The sequence below is a fragment of the Indicator indicator genome, chromosome 5 (assembly GCF_027791375.1).
Source record: "Indicator indicator isolate 239-I01 chromosome 5, UM_Iind_1.1, whole genome shotgun sequence".
NCBI classification, from domain to species: domain Eukaryota; kingdom Metazoa; phylum Chordata; class Aves; order Piciformes; family Indicatoridae; genus Indicator; species Indicator indicator.
This window is the reverse complement of record NC_072014.1, coordinates 23,295,980-23,317,578: the sequence shown is the minus strand read 5'-3', so window position 1 is coordinate 23,317,578 and position 21,599 is coordinate 23,295,980. Positions and strand designations below refer to the sequence as shown.

General features: G+C 37.6%; 1 protein-coding gene across 1 annotated transcript in view; it reads right to left on the bottom strand.

The window, feature by feature from the left end:
* Positions 1-7,369: 7,369 nt before the first annotated feature.
* The window catches only part of COBLL1 (cordon-bleu WH2 repeat protein like 1), a 41,116-nt gene continuing 26,886 nt past the window's right edge, over positions 7,370-21,599 (bottom strand). Inside the window, exons 9-13 of the mRNA XM_054381228.1 lie at positions 17,297-17,555; positions 14,682-14,767; positions 10,775-12,381; positions 9,996-10,178; positions 7,370-7,545 (exon numbers count right to left, since the gene is read on the bottom strand). Coding sequence (XP_054237203.1) covers positions 7,459-7,545; positions 9,996-10,178; positions 10,775-12,381; positions 14,682-14,767; positions 17,297-17,555 — 2,222 coding nt within the window. The 3' untranslated portion in view covers positions 7,370-7,458. The remainder of the gene's footprint in view (positions 7,546-9,995; positions 10,179-10,774; positions 12,382-14,681; positions 14,768-17,296; positions 17,556-21,599) is intronic.

Sequence of the window (21,599 nt, the reverse complement as noted above, 5' to 3'; positions counted from 1 at the left end):
CACCAAATCAATTCCTTTAGTCTTTCTTGACATGTTTTAGAAAAGTCTTATAACTTGTTTTATTCTCCTTCTTGTCCAGACTGCCTTCCACCTTTAGATTGTCAATCTAAAGAGCCAGAACTCAGGGCAAAGTATCTGCTGCTTTAAACTGTTTTGGTTTGTGTGGTCTTTTTACTGAGACAAAATAATTGGTTTGATTTCTGCTGTGTTGCTTTCCCTACTGACAAAGGCAACTTTATTTCACATCACCATCAAACTGTTTTTAAATTAATATAATAGTTACACAAAAGAAGATCCATCTTTTTCCTTTCCTGACAATATGGTCTAGCACACCTTTCCTTACTCCATTTTCAGCCCCTTATCTTAGTGACCACAAAAGAGGGAGGCGGGAAGGAAGGAGAAAACCTCTCTGTTGTAACTGGACTGCCAGGACTCAGCTGCCAGTTAAGTTAAAACCAGGACACTTGGTAAAGGGAGACCAGATAAAGTGCCTCAGAGCTTTCTGTCCTCAGCTCTCTGGAGATGATTAAAACACGCCAGCTGTATGAGGTGTCAGCAGCAGCTTGACTGCATCTCAGCTGTCTCCCAACAGACTTCTGACCATTCAGGAACAAACCCTAGCAGTACTCTAGCTTTTAATTAGGGTTAACTGTACTCCTTGAAAGTGAGGCTCCTAACTGAGCAGCTGCCTGGGTGCCCATCTCTTTTCTCAGTCCCCTACAATGTAAAAAGGAAGTCTGCAATCCAGTTCTTCAGCCCTTGCTTTTATCAGTTAGGTACTAGAGTTTAGAATTGCAGGAGCTTGGCATGCATACCTTAGAGACAGACTTGCTTGGTACATGCACTTTGTAGCTGCAGGTGTCCTCTGATGTGATCCACATTTGTGTAGTCAAATACACTTCAGTTTACAGAACACAAGTGTTTAATTAGCTTTTAGCACTTGAAGAAATGGAACAGTGTCTGCTGATGGGATCAATCATGCTGTTTAACCAAGGTGCCCAATTGCAGCTCTCTCCATATTCCCTCCCCCATCTTCCTGTTTAGTTTGAGTGTTTCACGCAGAAAACCGCAATCAGCATAAGTATTTTGAAAGATTTTTTAAATTGTATTTTTGATAAATCAGAGCTATAAGAAAGCCTTAAGAAGCAGTGAAATAAATTCAGTTGTCTTTGCTTTACTACTGTAAAGTGAGACTGTAGCCATCAAGTCTTTGTTCTTACCTAGGATCACACAAGGGGGTAAAAAAAAAAAAACAAAAAACAAAAAACGAGAGAGAGTAAACAAACGGGCGTACACACATTAGCTGGGGGCAAATAATGAAGTTCTGAGCCCAATTATAGCTTATTAATTTTTTCAACTAGGAATATATTAACCACTAGTGGTTAATGTATACCAGCACTAGTACACTATGTACTTGCAAATAGCCACTCTTAGCCAGATTCAACAGCTGTTCCAAGTGCAGGTTCTGTGGACTTAATTCTCCCCCTGCCCTGAGCTTGTTGTATATTTCTACACTTTTACTCCTCTGGATGTTCACTGTCACATATGCAAGCCCATTCCTTAACATTCTCATTCTTTTAACTGTTCTGTCACTTGTGAAAATGTCCTTGTATGTACTGCATTTTAGCCTGTTCTTGTTGCTCTGGCTATGACAGTATCAAATACCACAGGCTAAGCAAGGTCAGCCCTGCTTAGTGCTCAGAGAAAATACTTTAAATAAGTGCCATTACCCTCCACGTGGTACAAGAGAGGGTGCTGCATTATTTTGCTTTTTGATATACTTTGTTACAGATTGGTAAGCAATACTAGAACCCCCTGCTACATTAAAATGTGTTCATAAAAAACAGGACACAAGGACTAAGAACTCTGTTTAGTCACTAAACATGACAAAATCAGTTCTGTAGAGGTGGAAACATCTGCTCTCTAGCTATACTATATTGTAATTAACTAAATTCTCTGTGCACAGCTGACACTTGCAAAAAACTTCTACAACACTTTAATGCTAGAGTCTATATCTGACTTGTAAGTACAAAACAATTATCCACAGATTTTAGTTTCAGTATTTCAAATCATTCCAATCCTTATTGGAACAGAAAACTGTCAGCTGGCAGACTTCTGTAAGTACTCACATAACCCCATGTTTTGTCTTTTTAGTTAAATCTCACTATTTGTAATACATCACTATGTCCTATATTTTCCTCTTCCTGCTTTTGCATCAGCTTCAAACTAACAAAATTTTCTGGTATGTTGTGGTGGATTGGCCCTGGCTGGGGGCCAGATGCCCACCAAAGCCACTCTCACTCCCCTTAGATGGACAGGGGAAAACACAGCACTATGAAAGATGCTCTGGGGACAATTAACTCCAGCTCAGCCAAACTCAATACAGTGTACTGATAAGAGTACACTCTTTTCTCCCCCATTATTACATGTAACAATTCAGGTATCTCACAGTCACATTAAAATAGAGTACCATAGTGACGAACTAGCCCTGTGCAGTGGTCATACCGTATTATCTCATGCAGCAATCTCTGCATCAAGTCCAGAATTTGTAATAACAAAGTTAAATTTCAACTCACATATAGGATACAACTAATTACTTCCTTAAGCTAGCTACAGAGCAACACACCATGTTCTCATTCATAAATTAGAGCAGGCTTGAATTTACACCTTAAAAATGACTGAAGACAGTTGCAAAGGTGCCATAACTACTAAACCAGGAACATCTTACTATTTCATGAATCACTGACATGGTGTAGTCATCCTCAGATGCTGTCCTAGTCCATTTAATAAGGGAATGCTTCTAATCGAGGCTACTGTATACTTTACATGACAGTATTTCATTAATGAATAAATGATTAGGTCCACCTAATTATATACTGTTCAACATCTTTCACACTTAAAGATGCTGAAACATTTTAACAATTACCCATTTGTTCAACATTCAAGTTCAGTATGAACAGCAGATTTAAGAAAACATCCAACTAAACATGCAATGCCCCATTCTCTGAGCACGGCACAGCAGAAGCAGAACTCCTGTACTGACAACTGATCTGTTTTTTAAATTTAAGTTGAAACTTTGAAGACTGACAAAATATTTAATGACCATTTATAGGCACAATGAGCATTATGTTCACAGTAAACTGACAGACTTTTTACAGCTTTACAGTTCATATAGTCTGATGCAACTGGATACCACAGCTGCATAACAATGCAGACAGATAATAAGCTTAAATCTTTGATTGCTATGTAAACACATTTGAATATTTCATATGGTGATCTGTCTCCATTTTTTGCTACATACTAAGGGAATATGATACTTAATTAATATATGACACAGTCTGCTATACTATGAAGAATCGTGCCAATGAAAACAAAGAGTAAGGCTTTGAATTTTTGGTGTTTCAGTTTATTCTCTTGAATGGAAGGATCAAAAGAATCATCCATCAGCAAGTTCTGTCTTTCTGGAGAAGTTTGACTACATGGATCTTGAAGCTTCCTGTTCCTCAGTCCAACCTCCCCCACATCTTTAGGCCCACTTTTTACTCAGAGTTGGGTCACATTTAATGCAAGACAAGAAGAGACCATGTTCTTCAGAAATGCTTACTCTTCCACTCTGAATAAATTCCCTACAGCTTCATCATCCATTTCACCAGTTGCTCTAAGGTGTATTTAAATTACATCCTTCAACTGGGAAGTATGTGAAGGTACTCCTCAACTGATAATTTACCTATAGAAGATTACTCTGTGCATTAAATGAGGAGCAGAAATATCCTTTTGCCTCTCCTCAAGAAGTGCTAATTCTCCAAGATAAGCAGATTGCTTTTTCTTCATCCCTTCTCCTTCCCTCTCCTATTAATTTTATTCTCTTAAGTACCTTGAATATTTTAGGAAGAACTAAGTCCATTAACGGTTGTAGTGGTCTTTCCAGGGTGATAGAGAGACTGGGGAACGAAGTGTTCACAGACTCTTTCACTTCAACGCTAGCTCTCATGAAGATGGCAGCTCCGGTCCAAACATATTATTTTGACTTTAGGTTTGCATTGTTAACACAGACATAGGCAAATGAAGACATATTTTCTCTTCTGCAAAGTAAGACACCTCTTCCCTTCTGCTTGGCTACCAAATCATCAATTTAGTCATTTACAGTTACACTTCGATCTCACTGTACTTGTCCAACACCTGATAGGAGAACTCTGATCAAGCATTCAAGGATGTACACCCTACTGCTTAACAGCATATTTTCTTTTTTTCTGTTTAAAATAATACTTTGAAGCTTCTCAGCAGCTGTGTATGAAAAGAGGATTCTAAGCAGGTATGACTCAAAACATTCGTTTTGGGTGCTAATAAGCACCCGCACAGAAATCTTTGTATTGTATTCTACAGTATGCTAGGTCACAAATCACAAAGAGCTGGGAAAAATTAGAGCACTGATATTAAACACATGTCAAAAAAAACTGGAGGCATCCAGTGGGTTAACATCTTTCAGCTCATCTTGGCCTTAAAAACTCTGTCACAAGAATATTTCCAAATATTACCTGGTGATGGTCTCCAGCAAAACTACTCCCTTCTCCAAGTACATCTGTAATCTTAAATTTTATTCTCCTGTAGAATAAATAAAAATTATATCATCTGTAATGAGATATTTTTTACTATTTCTTTTTTCCCCTCACCTTCCTCTACTTAGAAAAGCCTGGACTCTGATCACAGCACACCTTTAATGGGGTCTGCTATTTTGTCTGCACAATAACACTGATTCTGTTTACTGCAATACCCTGACTGACTGCCTTTCAAAAGCAAAGGGATTATAAGTGCTATGGCATAACTAGTTGCCTTCTCTTGGAAGACATCTGTGATACAGGCTGCCCTAACTGCAAGTATTCTTGGATCCCTCCCAAAATTCTGCTTTCTCTGCATGTAAGGTATCCACAACCAAACTTCACTACTAATGTGGGCTAGTACATTGCTAGAAATACTTACTTGTTACTGGAACAGAAATGTATTCTCATTTGAACAATCAATAAACATAGAGGTCATCAACAAGAGTTTTTTTGGGTAGAATTTAATAATAGAGTCTAAGAAAAAAATAAGTCTCCAGATACACAATAGCAAGATTTTAAAATGTCTTACATATATATGTTGGAAGAAGGGAGAAAGAGAAAATTTTGCTCAACAATATTGCCAACAGAAAATCTCAATGAAGAGTTTCACAGTACTATAGCACATGTAGACATTTCGGGTAATTATCAAGCAAGTTCAGTTACACAGACAAGAAACCCTAAAATTGAAGCAAGGCATTTTTAGTTTTAATCTGTTACATAAGCTGGTACTTCCCTTCTGCAGTTCACATGAAAGGGCAATGCACTTTTAGTGTATGGGACTAAGTAACATAGAGCAGCAAAGTTTTGTAGTAAAAAAACAAACAAAAAAAAAAATCTAAGAATCCCAACAGAACACAGATATTTGAACTTTCCTCCAAACCAGAGTAATTTGACTCCACCAATTTGTTTGAAACAGTAGTCCTGTCCTATAGTATACTTGTCTTATCACAGATGGAGATTAAATTTGTCTTATCTATCTCCTTAGCAGAGAGAACCAAGCTTTGAGTATGTGGGCATAATCTACTCCCACCCAAAGTACACAAAAGGAGATTCCTTTCACAGTGCAACCTCTCTGTGTCAGTTACAGATCAGCATGTTGTATAGGAACACTTGCAACACAGACTTCGAATGTGACAATGAACACAACACTAGAATCCTTGGAGTAAGTTACAATTTTCAAGTCTGTTCCTTTAGACACAGTGAAACCTAGAATGTAAGTCCCAGATAGAAACTAGAAAAGGCCCTCCCCTCCTCTACTTCACCATTTTCAAGTGAAAGATGAAGTGTTCTTTTGCAATCAGACCTTGAAATAGATTTTTTTAAACTTCTGTGTGGGTTCCCTCCACCCTTGGAAATAGTCCTTGACTGCACATAAGAACAAATAGGAGAGGGAAATGCTGAAACACATTGACAGAAAACTAAGATACAGGAGACAAAACAGGAGAGAAAAGCAATGAACAGAAGTTCATCATCTCTCTTCATTAATTTTTATTTACTATAACATTCCTTGAAGGGTTTCAGCATCAAGTTAACACTGTTATTTGTAATCAATAATTGACTCTGTACTAGAAAAGTAGTAAGACCTTTTTAAAATTATTGCACAAAAACCTGGCAGCAAACCACTAATAACCCTTTGAAATGCATATATAGATCAGTTTCAGAAACTGTTACAGAATGTCTCTGAAGTACAAAATAAATATATTGTTAAAGAATAGAAACTAAATACAATTATTTTTATTTAAATCAAGTCCAGCAAGAAAATATTTTAATATGGCAAATACCCCAGCATGCATCCATAATCTTTTTCATCATGAGTGTGATCATATTTCCATCCCCTCCACAAAATATATAGTCTTGACAAGAAACGCAAAAGAGAGAAAATGTAACATGAAGCATTTTTAATACATATTCTCATTTTGGTATTCAACGCTTAATCTATAAATAGATGCTCTCAGACACAAGAATGTTTTGTAAGTGTGTTATTCTTCTGCTTTAGAATTAAAATATTTTACAGGAGTAAGTCAAAAAGCTGTCTATTCTTTTGTTATATTCCCAGTGAAAAAAAGTCCTTCTATTTCATTAAGTAGCAAAAATGGAATTTGCACTTTATCAGTAAGTGACTACATGCTGATGGCGCTTTTAAAATATATCTAGTTCACAAAAAGTATTGCTTAATCTGAGTGCTAGGTAAATACTATATACAGGTACTCAAAGAATAGATGAAGAACATCATGTAGTGCTACTGTTAAGAAAGGTTTTTAAGCAGTACGAAAGTTTCAATAACTTATGTATTGATTATTTTTGTGTGTGCACACTAACAGGAAAACATTAAAAGGCAATTAAAAAATCAAAATAATTATCCCTACTACTTTCAGCTGGAAGAACAAAACCTTATTTTTTTAACAGAAACAAAGTATTGCATATAATTAATATTTTCTACTAATTACAAATTTAATTTAAGTAATATGGAGGCAGCATGTGGATTTAAATTCATACAATCTGTTAGACTAATACACAATTGAAAATTAATGATCTGCAATTCTTAGATTGCTTAAAATCTGTAATTTCAGCATAGTGCCACATATTGCTAAAATAAAAAATTTTTCTCATTTTAACATAAGCAAAAATCATCTGCACCTGCTCTTAAACCTTTTTAGCAGCATAGTCAGAAAAAGGCAAAAACGTTACTGTAATTTACATATTCTAATAATCTAAGGCATCAAAGGACTTGTCTTGAAATTCCTGTAAGAATTGACAAAAATATATTAACATATACTTGCATTTACACTTTCAAAAATTTTAGTTAGTATTAAATTGGCCTAGAAAGCAGGAGTAAAGTGCAAAGTATTTGGTATAATATTTAGTGATTAGCTTTCGCTTCTGTGGAATACAAATGAGTAGGTCTGGCTCTTCCATTGACAGACACGGTGTTTGATGGAGGACCAACCTGGAGGCAGGGGGAGAAAACAAAGAAAGTAAAAAAAATATGACCTAGCCTTTCAGATTATTCTCTCTGTAGCATGTTACATAGTATTACTTGAAGGAAACAAATAATGTTACTTCCATTAGCATTTTTCTCATTGCAAAGCCTCCTATATGATTTCTGAACAAAGCACATATGCAACAGAGGAGGAAATAAATTAAAACGTACTTTAGTCTACCTAAAAATTCTCTGTATAACTATTGAAAACATGTATAACTGCTAGTCCTTCCCCAGACTTCCTTGCAAAGAAATATTTGGACAAAAAATTTAAAAATCATTAAACCAAACACTTTTTGTTTAATATTGAATAGAGCTGATTTATTACAAAACCTTGTAACATTCCTTTATATCATGGTAATGCTTCTTTCATCAGGAACAAACTGACTTCTAAAATAGATATCGAAGACCTGATTTTCAGCAGAGCTGCATAAACCAACAACTTCAACTGGAGTCAAGGGGAGCTGCTGATGCTGCATGCTCATGTGAGCCACATACCACAGCACAGTTTACTACACATAATGGAAACATTCTGAAGAGGAAAAAATGGTTAAAAAGAAACCTCGCTTGATCCATTTTGAGTTAGCAGTTATTGAGAGCCCTACTGATCAGAAAAGGCCAGCAGTTAAAAAGACTGTGGATCTCAGCACTGTACTCACAACATACTAAGTAAAATAGGGGGGGGAAAAATAAAGAATGTGGCTACTGGTGCCAGCGTTTTATTTTCTTAATGATTCTCTCACAAAGCTGGAAGAAAGGAGAGTATGGTAAGAGGTAAAAAGAGAAGCAAGCACCTGACACAGCTCTTTCACAATTCAAACGGATCAGGTTATTACTCCTTTCACAGAGTGCAGCATGACAGTGGAATCTGAGGTGAATGCTTTTAAAAAGTCCTTTTCATACTGGAAAGACCTTCTAGGTCCTAACAAGTTATTGAATCAAAATGCTTCGTTTCTCTTTCCTATTACTGCCAGTTCTCCATGTAAAATATAAGATGAGACCATGTTTTTATTAAAATCTCTTTCTGCTGTCAGACATACCTGCACCACATGCACAATTTTATGTTTTGCAAAATTGCTGTGGGCTCTTCACTGCATTTTCTGTGCGTTTCAGGGCGGGGTTTGAAGGCTGTTTCAGGTTTCTGTGTTTCAGAATGCTTTTCTTCCTGCTTCCTACAGCATCTCCATTATTGCAATTTCTCCTTAAAAAGTATAGCTCTCTCCTCAGCCCCAGCCTCAATATATACTACACTAAAAAAGAACATCTCCCATCCATAGAAGAGAAATGGAGGTGAAAAAGGACTTCAGTTACCATCTTTCTCTTCTTACCCATGCCATGCTTGTACTGAGACTGATAAAGACTATATATATGTCAAATCTACCCTAAGAGCACTTCTATTAGAAATTTCTTCATTTTTATTCTAATAGAAACAGACCAATTTTGAAAAACACATTAATAGCTTTATTTTTTAAAATAGTTAAAAGTTACTGTGCTAACAGCTATGCCTATGATCATCTTCCATAGAATCATAAACCAAAGTTCACACACTATGCAAAATAACTAAGTTCAGTATTATTCAGAATGTAATTATGCATTGAAGGAAAAAAAAATCCCCAAACAATAAAAATATATGCAAAAAAAATCCAAATAGTATTTCTGGTAGAACAGAAAGGTTTGACCTCTAAAGGACTCTGAACAATATAACATTTTCTTAATCTCATTCTGTTTTTCAGGTGGCTGTGGTTAGAGACATGTAATTAGAAATAATACTGAAGTGTATTATGCACCACTTTTAGAGGACAAAACTACTTGTGCACACATGTAACATTTCTGGGAAACTGAATCTTCCTATTCAATATAAGAAATTATGTAAGGTCTACAAGCTGCAGAGAGGTTGTTGCAGTGCTATGCTGAGACAAAACCTTATGTATGAAATTGATTGTTCTAATACGTGATCATCCTCAGAGATTTTGAAATTAGGACATCAGAGATTTCTATGACTTCTAATAAATACAAATCCACAATCTTCAGAACTTCTGTGTGTTATCTGCCTGCAGAAGAAAGCAGCTACTTCAGGTCTAGGGGATAGATGCTTAATGTGTCTAAACCCATACCACTTTCGAAGCATATAAAACATAGATAAGTGAACCTATTCCTGATTTTATGAAGGACAAACTTAATTGATAACTTTGAGATTTCTAATTAAGTTCAGAAATATTTCTGATTGGATTTGTAACGTTCGAAAATAAGGACATGAAACTGTGCATGCACATTCACCAGTTAGTTCTGCAAAACTCAACTCTTTTCCTCGCCTCCCTTGCCGTGGTTTGTGCCAAAGCTAACAGGCGTTAACTTGGTAATTTCAAAGGAAGTGCCATGAGTTCACTGTTACGGATGCAATGATGAAAAGAACTCACCCTTTTCAATTTGGCAGCAGCTTCTCCAGACCGGATTGCAGCCAGTAAGCTCTGGTGGATCTGTTCTGGGTCAGAGCATTGGAACATCATCGCAGTTTGTCTCTTAGTGACAAGGGGTGGGTGGTCAGTGGAAGCACCTGACTGCGCCTGACTCTTCTGCTCATTATCCACATTGCTGCTTTTCTATATAAAGGGAGAAAGTGGGAGGAAAAACTGAGTAAGTCAAAAATAAAAAATTAAGTCAACCTGGAACAAGGCTGCAAATCAAAACTGCTACCATTTTAGTGTTTGCTTCATTCAAGATTTCAGAGATCAGCCACGTTTCCACTATACCGTGGAGCTTTTCTCTCAGATAACTATACTAACAAAATTTTACAACCCCATTCAAGCTGTGCTTGTGCCATGATCACTTAAAGCCAAAACTCTGAATTATATTTAAGAACACCAAGAACCATAACAAAACCCCCATAAGCACTCAAAAAATAAAAATAAGTATACATAGCATAAATTATTCTATTTTATCCACTATTCTTTGAAACAGGGTATGCTAATCATGGCAAGAAATAATTATTTCCAACGAGGTTGTTTTCACTTTAACTTTTCCTGTATTCCTTTAATGTACTCTGTACAATGCTGTGCTACTGCTAGACACCACAAGATTTTCATGCTGGTTAAATACAATGCTTTCCAATCAGGGAGCAGTTCAGAGAGTATCCTCTAGACTAGTCACTAGAAGACAGTGGACAGACAAGTTAACCAATATTAGAAATAAAGCTTACCTTATCTGTTAGACTATTTTGTGACCCCTGTAAGGAATGGGTTTTCACTTCAGGCACGAAGGTAGCTGAGGAGAATTCAGCTGCCGAAGTGGAAGAGGAGAGCTCAACAGAAAAATCCTCTTTCATTGCCTGGCTGGTGATTGTACGTGTCTTATTGAATGACTGGGACCTTTTGACTGCAGATGAGACAGCGAGAGCAAAAGGGGATGGTCTTGAACTGGAGTATGGCTTTGGAACTGCAAAAGTTCTTAGAGTTCTTAGGTTCAATGGTGCTGGCAGACAGGAGGGAAAACTTGAAGGTTTATTGCTTGCAACATGATCAGGGGATTCGATTTTTTTTCCATCATCAACTTTTTCTTCATCTTCTGGAGGAGAGGAAGTACTTGTTTTAAGTAAAGACAAAGTTGCATCAGATGATGAAACTTTTTTCCCCATCTCTGTATTCTTAGCTTTGTTTGGAATGGAATTAGGAGCACAAACAGTACTTCTGGCAATTGCAGATGTTACATAATGACCTGAAGCTCTTCGTTGCATCTGCAGATAAAAAGAACTAGGCTTCATTGTAGGGCTTAATGCATTTGATTTGTCCTGAGTCTCGGAAGAAGCATTTGTATTATCCAAGCTTAGCATCAGTGGGACATGCTGTTTGGAAGATTCTGCTTCTGTCCAATTGCTTTCAGTAGTAGTCTCATCTCTAGACATCACAATGGGTTCAGAAATGCTGTTCACTCTGTGCAGCAGATCGTTTTCTACTGCAGGTTCATTTTGTGAACCAACCTGTAAATGACTTGGACTTTTTGGAAGATGAGGAATTTCAGCTTGCTCTATCAACTCTTTGGGGTTTCCATGCTTCAGAGAGTTTTCCAAAGTAGGTACCTCCTGATCCTTACAATCTGAGGGAATTTCTGATTCCCAGCTCTTCATTATTTCTAAGGATTTTGGAGGCACTATTTTGTAAGTTGTCATTCCAATTTTTGGTATGTAATCCCTTGTAATTTCATTAGCAGGCTTGGGTTTAGGTTTGCTATCCTGTCTATAATAAGGGTAACCTTTTACAGGAGAGCCATCTGGGGTTTTTGCAGTTGTTTCTGGTGAAGCAGAACTACTGCCATTTATGCAAACGTGACTCTGGTCTTTTATGGGGATTACTTTTGCATGGGTAACTTCTTGTCTCTCAGAATTTTGTTCTGTTGTAGTATCTTTATCCTCTTGTATTCCATGCATCACCTGAAGAAGGGGGTTGTTTGTGTCCATATTGTGTTGAGGGAACAGTCCTCTGAATGTGGATGATTCACAATCCTGAAGAATACTAATTTCTTTCTGTGTCGTCCTTCCCAAATTGCTATCTGGTGGACCTGTCTGGATGGCAACATCCTGAGTTTTCACTGTGTCCAAGCTACTTCGATTTGTTTTCTGATCTCGCTTTTCTGGAATCAGATGAGGATAATTCCTGTGACTTACAGAGATGTCATTTTTACATGCTTGGCAGTTTGATAGTCTGTCAACTTCAAGCTTGTTATTTTCTCTAAAATCTACTGTTTTAATTTTAGCTGTCTGAAGTTCTTCTCTTTCTTCTGTTGTTGGAAGGAGTTTTGTATCACTGTGATCTTTAAGTTAAAGAGAAATTGCAGAATAAATACAAATGCCAAAAAGATTCAACCTTCCCCCATACATCATGAAGCATTTAACTATGAAGACTGGTTCCTCACTGATACAAAAATTTTCCTGAACGGTTATTTTTAAAGACTATTTAAAGATATACATATCTTTGAGTACAGTATATTGCCAAATACATTGCCAAATATCAGTATTCTAACTCAGGTGTTCTTCCTTAATAACTAAGTGGCTACTGGTGCCATGCATCAACTTTCTAGAATAGGTTTTTCTATCATTATTTGAAAGTGCTGATGAATTTTGATTACGTAGGCATCAGAGACTGAAGAGCTCAAGGCATATTCGGTGACATGGACAGAGGCATTGAGTGCACCCTCAGCAAGTTTGCTGATGATACCAAGCTGTGTGGTGCAGCAGACACGCTGGAGGGAAGGGATGCCATCCAGAGGGACCTTGACAGGCTGGAGAGGTGGCACAAGCCAACCTCATGAGGTTCAACAAGACCAAGTGCAGGGTCCTGCATCTGGGTCAAGGCAATCCCAAGCACAAATACAGGCTGGGCAGGGACTGGCTGGAAAGCAGCCCTGAGGAGAGGGACTTGGGGGTGCTAGTGGAAGAGAAGCTCAACATGAGCTGTCAATGTGCACTTGCAGCCCAGAAAGCCAACCAGATCCTGGGCTGCATCAAGAGAAGTGTGGCCAGCAGGTCAAGGGAGGTGATTCTCCCCCTCTACTCTGCTCTGGTGAGACCCCACCTGGAGTACTGCTTCCAGTTCTGGAGCCCCTATTACAAGAGGGATATGGACATGCTGGAACGTGTCCAGAGAAGGGCCACCAGGATGATCAGAGGGCTGGAGCACCTCTTCTATGAGGACAGACTGAGAGAGTTGGGGCTGTTCAGTCTGGAGAGGAGAAGGCTCTGAGGTGACCTTATTGTGGCCTTCCAATATGTGAAGGGGGCCTACAAGAAAGCTGGGGAGGGACTTTTTAGGCTATCAGGTAGTGACAGGACTAGGGGGAATGGAATAAAGCTGGAAGTGGGGAGATTCAGGCTGGACGTGAGGAAGAAGTTCTTCCCCATGAGAGTGGTGAGAGCCTGGAATGGGTTGTCCAGGAAAGTGGTTGAGGCCCCATCCCTGGAGGTGTTTAAGGCCAGGCTGGATGAGGCTCTGGCCAGCCTGCTCTAGTGTGAGGTGTCTCTGTCCATGGCAGGGGGGTTGGAAGTAGATGATCCTTGTGGTCCCTTCCAACCCTGACTGATTCTATGATTCTATTCAGTATTAAGTTACATGCAATTTTTGTTTAGTTTTATACGTTTGTGGCTTCTGTTCTTTAGTTTTAACATTACAATTGTTATTTGTCAACCACACCGTATGTATTTGACAAAGAAATGACTGGAAAACAGATGGACAAAAGCAATTTTCAAACTGTTTAGCAAGTCTGATAATTCCATTTTCTACCCCTGGAGTAAATACGTAGTTCTCTCCAAAACACAAAAATATTTGGGTTAAATAATTTTAAATACTGTATTAGGGAAAAAAAATTCTTCAAGAATAATCATTTGGCATGGTATTAAAAAAAAAAAAAAAAAGTCCTAATTTGAAACATGCTATAAAATGGCAATTAAAACTTATATCACATAGAAACAGAATTCATGCATTATGTTGTTATTATTTCTAAACAGAGGTGTGCTGAATATAAAAGACTATGGAAGACCTAATATATAAATCTGAAAATCCATGTCACAAAAAGGTAGAACAAATTGGTCAGGCCATTAAATCCACAGAAACGTTTATGATCCATTAGATACACAGGATGTCATAATTTCATTTCAAATCAGCGTGTCACTTTGCTCTACCAGTGTTTAAAGACATTTGCATTTTCTTGCTGAAAACTCATGCTAATTTTGTAAGCAAAGAACAACTGATGTCCTGTACTCCCCCACTGTGGTGCAGTGCCTGTGTCATACCATGTGACAGAATAATCTGCGTCCAGCCTTCCCTCCCCTCTGCACTACTCCACCCATACTGCATACAGCACAACGCAGTTTCTGACTACTGCTGTAACTAATAAATAAATATACTCCCCCACCCCACTCAATCCAAAACTTTGGTCATCTCATCTCAGAGATAATACACTAAAGAGAGAGAAAGTATATATACATTAAAAAAAAAAAATCTAATGATAGCAATTCAAGAGTTTATTCTACTGTTGTGGGGTTTTTTTTGTCAAAGGAATAGAAAAGTTCTCTTCAGCCTTGCTTTGATGTATTAAAATGAGTGGGAAGTACTCACCATCACTTTTATTTTGACCCAGAATTTGAAGCTTCCTGTCTTTTTCAAATGCAGCCTGCTCACTGCTTATCTTAGTCTGTAGTCCTCTGCAAAGCACAACAGTATGTTAAATATGCTGGTATCATTCGTTTCAGTAAACACAAGAAATGATGCAAGAGAACTGGCAATATTCTCCAAACACAGATGGACAAAATAGAATTACTCTGCCAAACACTGGAGTACTCAAATATTAAAAAATAAAAAAAAAAAAAAAAGGAGGAAATGCTGATATGTCATTTTGGTAAAATGACATGCAGCTTCACTCTTCGGTGCAAGGTAATGACCAGTTTTTCTTTCTTTTCTCCCCCTCCTCTTGCTTCCTTGTGCAGTTTGAACAAGTCCCTTTCCAGTAACAATTCAGTTTCAGTGAAGCCACAATGGTTTACCATTCATATAACAGTGTTCTTCGTGTGAAGTGTTCTGACAACCCATCCCCCTTTAAAATGTGTCCTTAATTTTGTCCATGCCACAATATACAGGAAGATGCAAGAGATTTCCACTGCCTGTGAGTTTGTGAACCGTGCAGTACAGACTTTCCAAAACAGTAAGTTTTCGGATCCTTCCAAGAAATACCTTGAGTGCAACAAAGAAACATGTAAACATGTTACTTGTATACTAAACATTTTGTAAATGCATGCAACTTCTGTCCTCTGATCATGGGGGTGGGGCAAGAGAACTGCACAAATGCTGAATAAAACCTTCATATTTTTGGTGGGAGATATTATGTCCTTGGTTTAAAAAGGTAAATGAGAAAGGTCAAAATATTTAACATTTCTCTTTAAAAAACATTATTATAACTTCAATTTTTGTTTTCTGTAGTTACAAATACTAGCATTATGAAGATTCTGGTTCATTTGCCACATCAAATGTATTAGTTGTCAGAAAGCAGCTCCTTGAGCTGAAACACCTGGTTTGAATAATTTAAAATTATACATTCCTCAATAACCATTGATCCTCATGTTGCTAATACAGGCCAAAAAATACTGTAAGTGTCCAATAAACCACTAAGCAGGAGCATATGCTGTCAAGATAATTTTGGAAGAAAGTTAAAACTCAGTCCTGCACGCTGTACTTTTGCTTATCTCCATTCCCTTGACTGCAGCTGAAGCAAATACAAATATTCAAAACAGGCTGAACTGTTTATAAAAAAAATAATAAACAAAACCAAAAGCTACAGAAGACCACAGAGTGCCACAATAGAAATCAGTGGCTTTGACTGGAATGTTACACATATCCCTAGTTTTATTAAAAAGCACTTCTTCAAAGTAACTATATCTTTTATAAAAGATCTGGATTATCAAAAGGTTTTCAGCAATATAATATCAGAGAAACCCTAATCCTTATTCTGAAATCCCTGTGATATTTCAGGAAAGAAAGGATTGCCAAGCTCTAAAGCTAGAGTACACTGCATGCTAGAAGATACTCACCAGTATTAAAGGTCACAACAGGCTATTACAAGTTTAGTGGGGGGCAAAAAAGAAACATCCCCTGGACAACTGGCCAACCTGGCTCAGTAACACAGATCCAATAATTTGAAAGTTCGAGACAACTTGAAAATAACATGTCTGATCCTCCCCCTTGTACATCCCCATAGAGATGACATATTCAAGCTACTGGAACAGTATTTGTCAGGATAGAGCACCAACAATTTTTGAAAAGCCCCACTAGGCTCTGAAGTGACCAAAAAAAAACCCCAAACCCTTGAAATACAAGTCAAACCTTTCCATAATACCTTGAAATTTCTCAGCTACTATGGCTGTCACACATTTCGGCTTCAGTACAATAATTGAAATAGTTCTTTCAATTTAATTTGGGAACAGTAGCCAGTTTAGTTGCCCCAGGGAACAGAAACAGTGAATTACATTAACACAATGGGACTTCTCTGGACAATCAACATTTATTTCAAGTAGGCACTAATTCATGTTGGAAACCTGCTGAGTCAGGTAGTTTAACAAACATGCTGAAGGGCAAAGGTACAGCATCACCAGAAGGGAAAAACAGCAGTTAAGGAAACTAATAGGTTTATTCTTTAAAAAAAAACAGAATTAACTTGTTTGCCTGAAAGCAGATGGATGAAGACAGGTCCAGAGAACAGCCTGATATAAGAAAAGATATAAGAAAAATGCAAAAGCAAAATTTAAACCAAAAGAGATATTGAAGTAATAGATAACTGTGCCCAGAAGAATAGAAATCGCTGATGTACTCGTTTTTCCCCAACTCTAAGAGTGAATTTGTAAATTTTCATTTACCTAATCAATCTGAATGCTTTTGCACCTCTAGTGAATATGCTGTGTATTTTAGAACTGAGTTCAGCTGTTCTGGGATCTGGCTGTTTGAGCAGTAAGGAAAGGGAGGCTTGAACAGAATAGCCTGCAGAACATTTCTTTGTCATTTTTGTTGAAAAGCTTCATGAATTGCTATGCACAGATGAGTGCTACAATGAAAGCTAAGTATATTAAGCTCAATCCTCTCACAATTCTCTATTCTGTACTCCACAATGAAAGAGCACTCTACGTTTTATTTGCCTCACCCATTCCCTCCCCAGTGCTCCGTTCTTTGTCACAAAACGTACTTACTTGCCATCTGTGCTCATATTTTCTTGTTTTTCTTCCTTGAAGCCTTGTGAGTTGTCAACAGAAACACTGCCAGGAACTGGAGCTGATGAAGCAGGATCATTTTTTTCAGTTTCCAGTGGTACCTCAGCAGAGCTGAGGGCTGCAGTAACCTCTCCTATCCCAAGAGAGGTATTTGTACTTTCACCTTCCTCTCTCTTTTGCACATTCACCTCTTCCTTTTCATCAATTTCTTCCAGGTTGTAGTCTGAGCTCTTTCCACCTACGCTCCAAGAAAGAAAGAAAGAAAGGAAAAAAAAACACCAAAAAAACCACCAAACAAACCCACATCTCTCAATGCAGGGAGTAGATACAAAGAAACTGATGAAATCAGCCTACGTAGTTTGAAGAAGGAAAATTGAGACGTCTTTCCATAATTCAGGTTAAAAAAAAAGGTAATAAAAAGAAAAAATACTTATGCAGAGTTTTAACTTCACAGCATTTTCTGGTTCTTTCCAATTCTTTCTTTTTACACATGAGACTATGCTCACTGCCATGCTCCTGTCCATCTGTTTCTGCATCTGCAACTACTGTATAACATTTTCCTTGTTTAATCCAAGTACTGGATTAGGATAGATAAAAATATATTTGCCAGTTTCATAATCACAAATTTCATGGAGGCAGGCATTTTATTTTACCCATATTTCTTATTACTTTCATTAACTCTCATGTGTGTTTTAAAATACACAGGTCCTTTGGATCCGAGTAGGTATGCTAAAGAACTAAAGAGAAAACAAAATTTGATCATCACTATCAAAAATTTCCCACAATTATCCTAAGTGTAGTAAAACATACTTAGAAGTGTCTTACGCAGTGCCCTGTGTTACAGTAGAAATGCACAAAAATAAAGTACATACAAAAGTGTTAATCCATAAAAACAATGAACCTTTCAGCTAAGGCATAGTTAAACTGAAAGGTTTAGTTACTGGATTACACGTAAATCAGTGTTCCTGAAGTTAAACTAAGTAAATCCAACCGTTTTGATTAACTATCTCTAGCTTCACAACCCTGCCAGAAATCTGGATACAAAATAATGATTCACATTTTTCAAGTATTAGCAAGTAGACCATACAGTTAGGCTCCTGGCTTTGCAACTTGCATTCTGTAACACAGAAAAGCTAATTCCATCTATACAGTGCAAAAATGGTGCCATAGAAGGTTCCTGGCAACAACTGAACCGTTCAAGCAGTGCACTCAGCCTGACCTGAGCAGGGTATTCCTGTCAGGTTTCTACGCACCAATACTTGTTAGATACAGGCCTTGCACTTGGCCAGTTACATTTCAGACTTTTCTGTGTTGTATCAGTAAACTGCAAAGTGTAAACCAAGGGTAATAATGAAAACAAAGTACTGCCTTAAAGCAAGCACACTAGAAAATAGTAGATCCCAGAATATGAAGAAACTTAGATTGACTTTCTTGGTATAGACTGTTATTGTGCTATGCTTCCAGGACTTCAAGAGAAATACACCATTATAGAAACATCATAGGAAACTTGTTTGTATTGGAGAAAGGCTCAGTACAGAACAGAAACTTCGATTTTTCCACCCGGGTCATTAGTTAGGAGTTCAGCAATACCAAAGTTACTCATTCGGTTACAGAGCAACTACAAAAGCCGAACATTTTACCATTCAATTCTATTTTTTTGTATTGCACTTTTGTAAAAATTCTTTATAGTTACACATTAAGCAATGCAATCAACATGTATTACAGTGCTGAATGCAGAGGTGGTTTAGATCCCCAGGGAAAAGAGGAGTAAGACTGCAAAGTGGTGCAGCTGAGCTGCTTCCATTGATGTAAGCACAGGTATATATGCCACCCTGGTGTTAAATGAACTCCATCAGAATTTACTATTAGTAAGGCCTTCTCTTCTTTTCCCACCCTACCAAAGTCTTCAATCTCTATCTAGGAAAAAGTCATGCCATCAGCATCATACTTTGGGAGATGATTTAAGTGACAGCAGTACAATTTTGTGTAAAAATAAAGATAAATGTCACACAGCACAAACAAAGCATAACAGAATATGGACAAACATCATGCCTGCTCAAACTATTTCATAGCCCATAACCAGCTCACAAGAACACTGTCTCCTTCACCAAGTTGAATGATTATGCCATGGGCCTCAGCCATCACCAGCCACAGGAACAAAGAACTAAGAAGTTCAGGCTAAATACTCTGTGGAAAGCTGAATTATACAACAAAGCACAGCCAGGACTCCTGACAAGACAAATGGAAGCATTCTGGAGTTACTATGGCTTTGTGCCCAGGCACTGCTGTCACCTCCCTCCTTTTCCTCTGAAAAGAAGTATAACAAAGGCTAAGTTATATCTATACTGATGGGATGGAAACTTAGCTGGGGTTGACAGGAGACATTCCTCACATTCCTGCTATGTGAAAGCCTGTCCTTTGCTGTGCTAGGAACACTTCCAAGTTTTGGAGTGGACTAATCTGACCTACAAATGTATACTACCAAAGAAAACAAAGCCTCACACGTTCTCCAAAGTGCTTTACTTAATTTGTCAGCATAATATCAAGCTTGCTTGGAGTTTATTTCAACTAGTGGTTTTTCATCTGTTACTGGATCTCATTCCTGACCCAGGCCACCACTGCTGCAGCACAATGAAGTCTCAATGCATCTGATGCATACACAACATTTAAGAGTCATCCTTCAGTTAACTCCCCAGAGGGACAGTTCCAATTTTTATGACTTGTTTCCAGATTTTTTATATGAAACATCACTAGGAAGTGCTTATGGAAATACTGGCTAAGTACTGCTGCCTTATTGCTTTTATATTCTCTATAAGTCCATGTATAAATTTAATTTTTGTCTTGTTTAATTTATTTTCTAAGAAAATTTGTCACTGAGTTTTAATAAGCCCTAAAAAACATTGTTAAAAGCTGCAGGATGACATTACAAAGACATGCCTGATAAGGTGACTAACATCCCAACTGCAAGTCTCCTTTGAGTCAGTAAGAACACTCTGTGCACTACAGAGAATAGGCTAGCACTGCTCCATGAGCTGTTATGCTTGTAAGCACCAAAGCCAGAAAGCCTGACCACACCATGCAAACCTGCCACGTTTTTGTTCTTGACTACAGTCCTTAACGGGGTTCTTAAGAGATACTGTAGCCAAGATTATATAAAGGAATTTGTTTTCAGCAGTTGGGAAGATAAATGGGAAATGATTTTCAAATCTGTAATTTTAAAATTATTTTTTAAAACACCGTTTCACTCTCTTCCCTGGAAAAAGAGACAGAGCATTAATTACTTTGGGAAGGCAAACAAAAAAAAAATCGTAATTGAGGGGGAAAAAATTCTTTACAATCCCAAATGTTCAAATTAATTCTGTGTCAATGTTTATTCTAGTAGATGCATGCCTTTAAACTACTTTTATCAAGGTACAGGCTGGTTTTATATCATGGGAAAATTGTCATTTCACAACAGAAACGTTTGCCTATTTTATTTTCTGCTGCACAGTTGCACTCCACATATACATGTCTATTAGCTATGCACTACTTCTACACCGAATTGAACATTTGTAATGGTCCATTATAGGGCAGAAAGCAAAGCTTTACTGAGAGCTTAACAGTTTAGTTATTTGCTAAAGGAGCACTGAATAACAGAGCCACTTTGGGAATGCCAGTTACAGCTGAGTAAAAACTCCAAATGCTTCCAGAAGCCTGACAACCAAAGCAGTATTAATTCAAATGGAAGAAACTACCAAGTTTATGTAAAGTTAGAATTACGTCCAACTTAAAAAATTAAGCTATTTAAGCAATTTAAAACGATACCCACATGTGCATCATTTTCAGACTAGGAACAGGACAAGCATACTGCAATTGATTTTGCTGATGGCAAATATTGCTTCTCACAGCCTGATAGGCTTTGGCTAAATGGACCCTTTACACACAGGCCTCAGGACAGTTTCAGAGATGCCACCAGAGAGCAGCAGTATCACATGAGAAAAAGAAGTAAAAAAAAAACAACCAACCCCAAACCCACAACAATGAAGCTGTGCTGTGTGACTTGTTTCTGCATTTAAAACAAATACATTGCATTAAGTCTTCAACGAAGAAGATTGTGTGAAGACATAAGCAGCAGATCTAGAGAATGAAGACTGTCACTAACTGCTGAGGTAAATCCTAGGGCTCGGTACAGACTGTTCTAAGCCCAGTGAATATATTTTTCTTTTCTTTCCATTACATATTGCATTACAACACTTAATTAAAAAAATAAACTGCCTCGAGCACAAGTTCCTAGATCTATGGA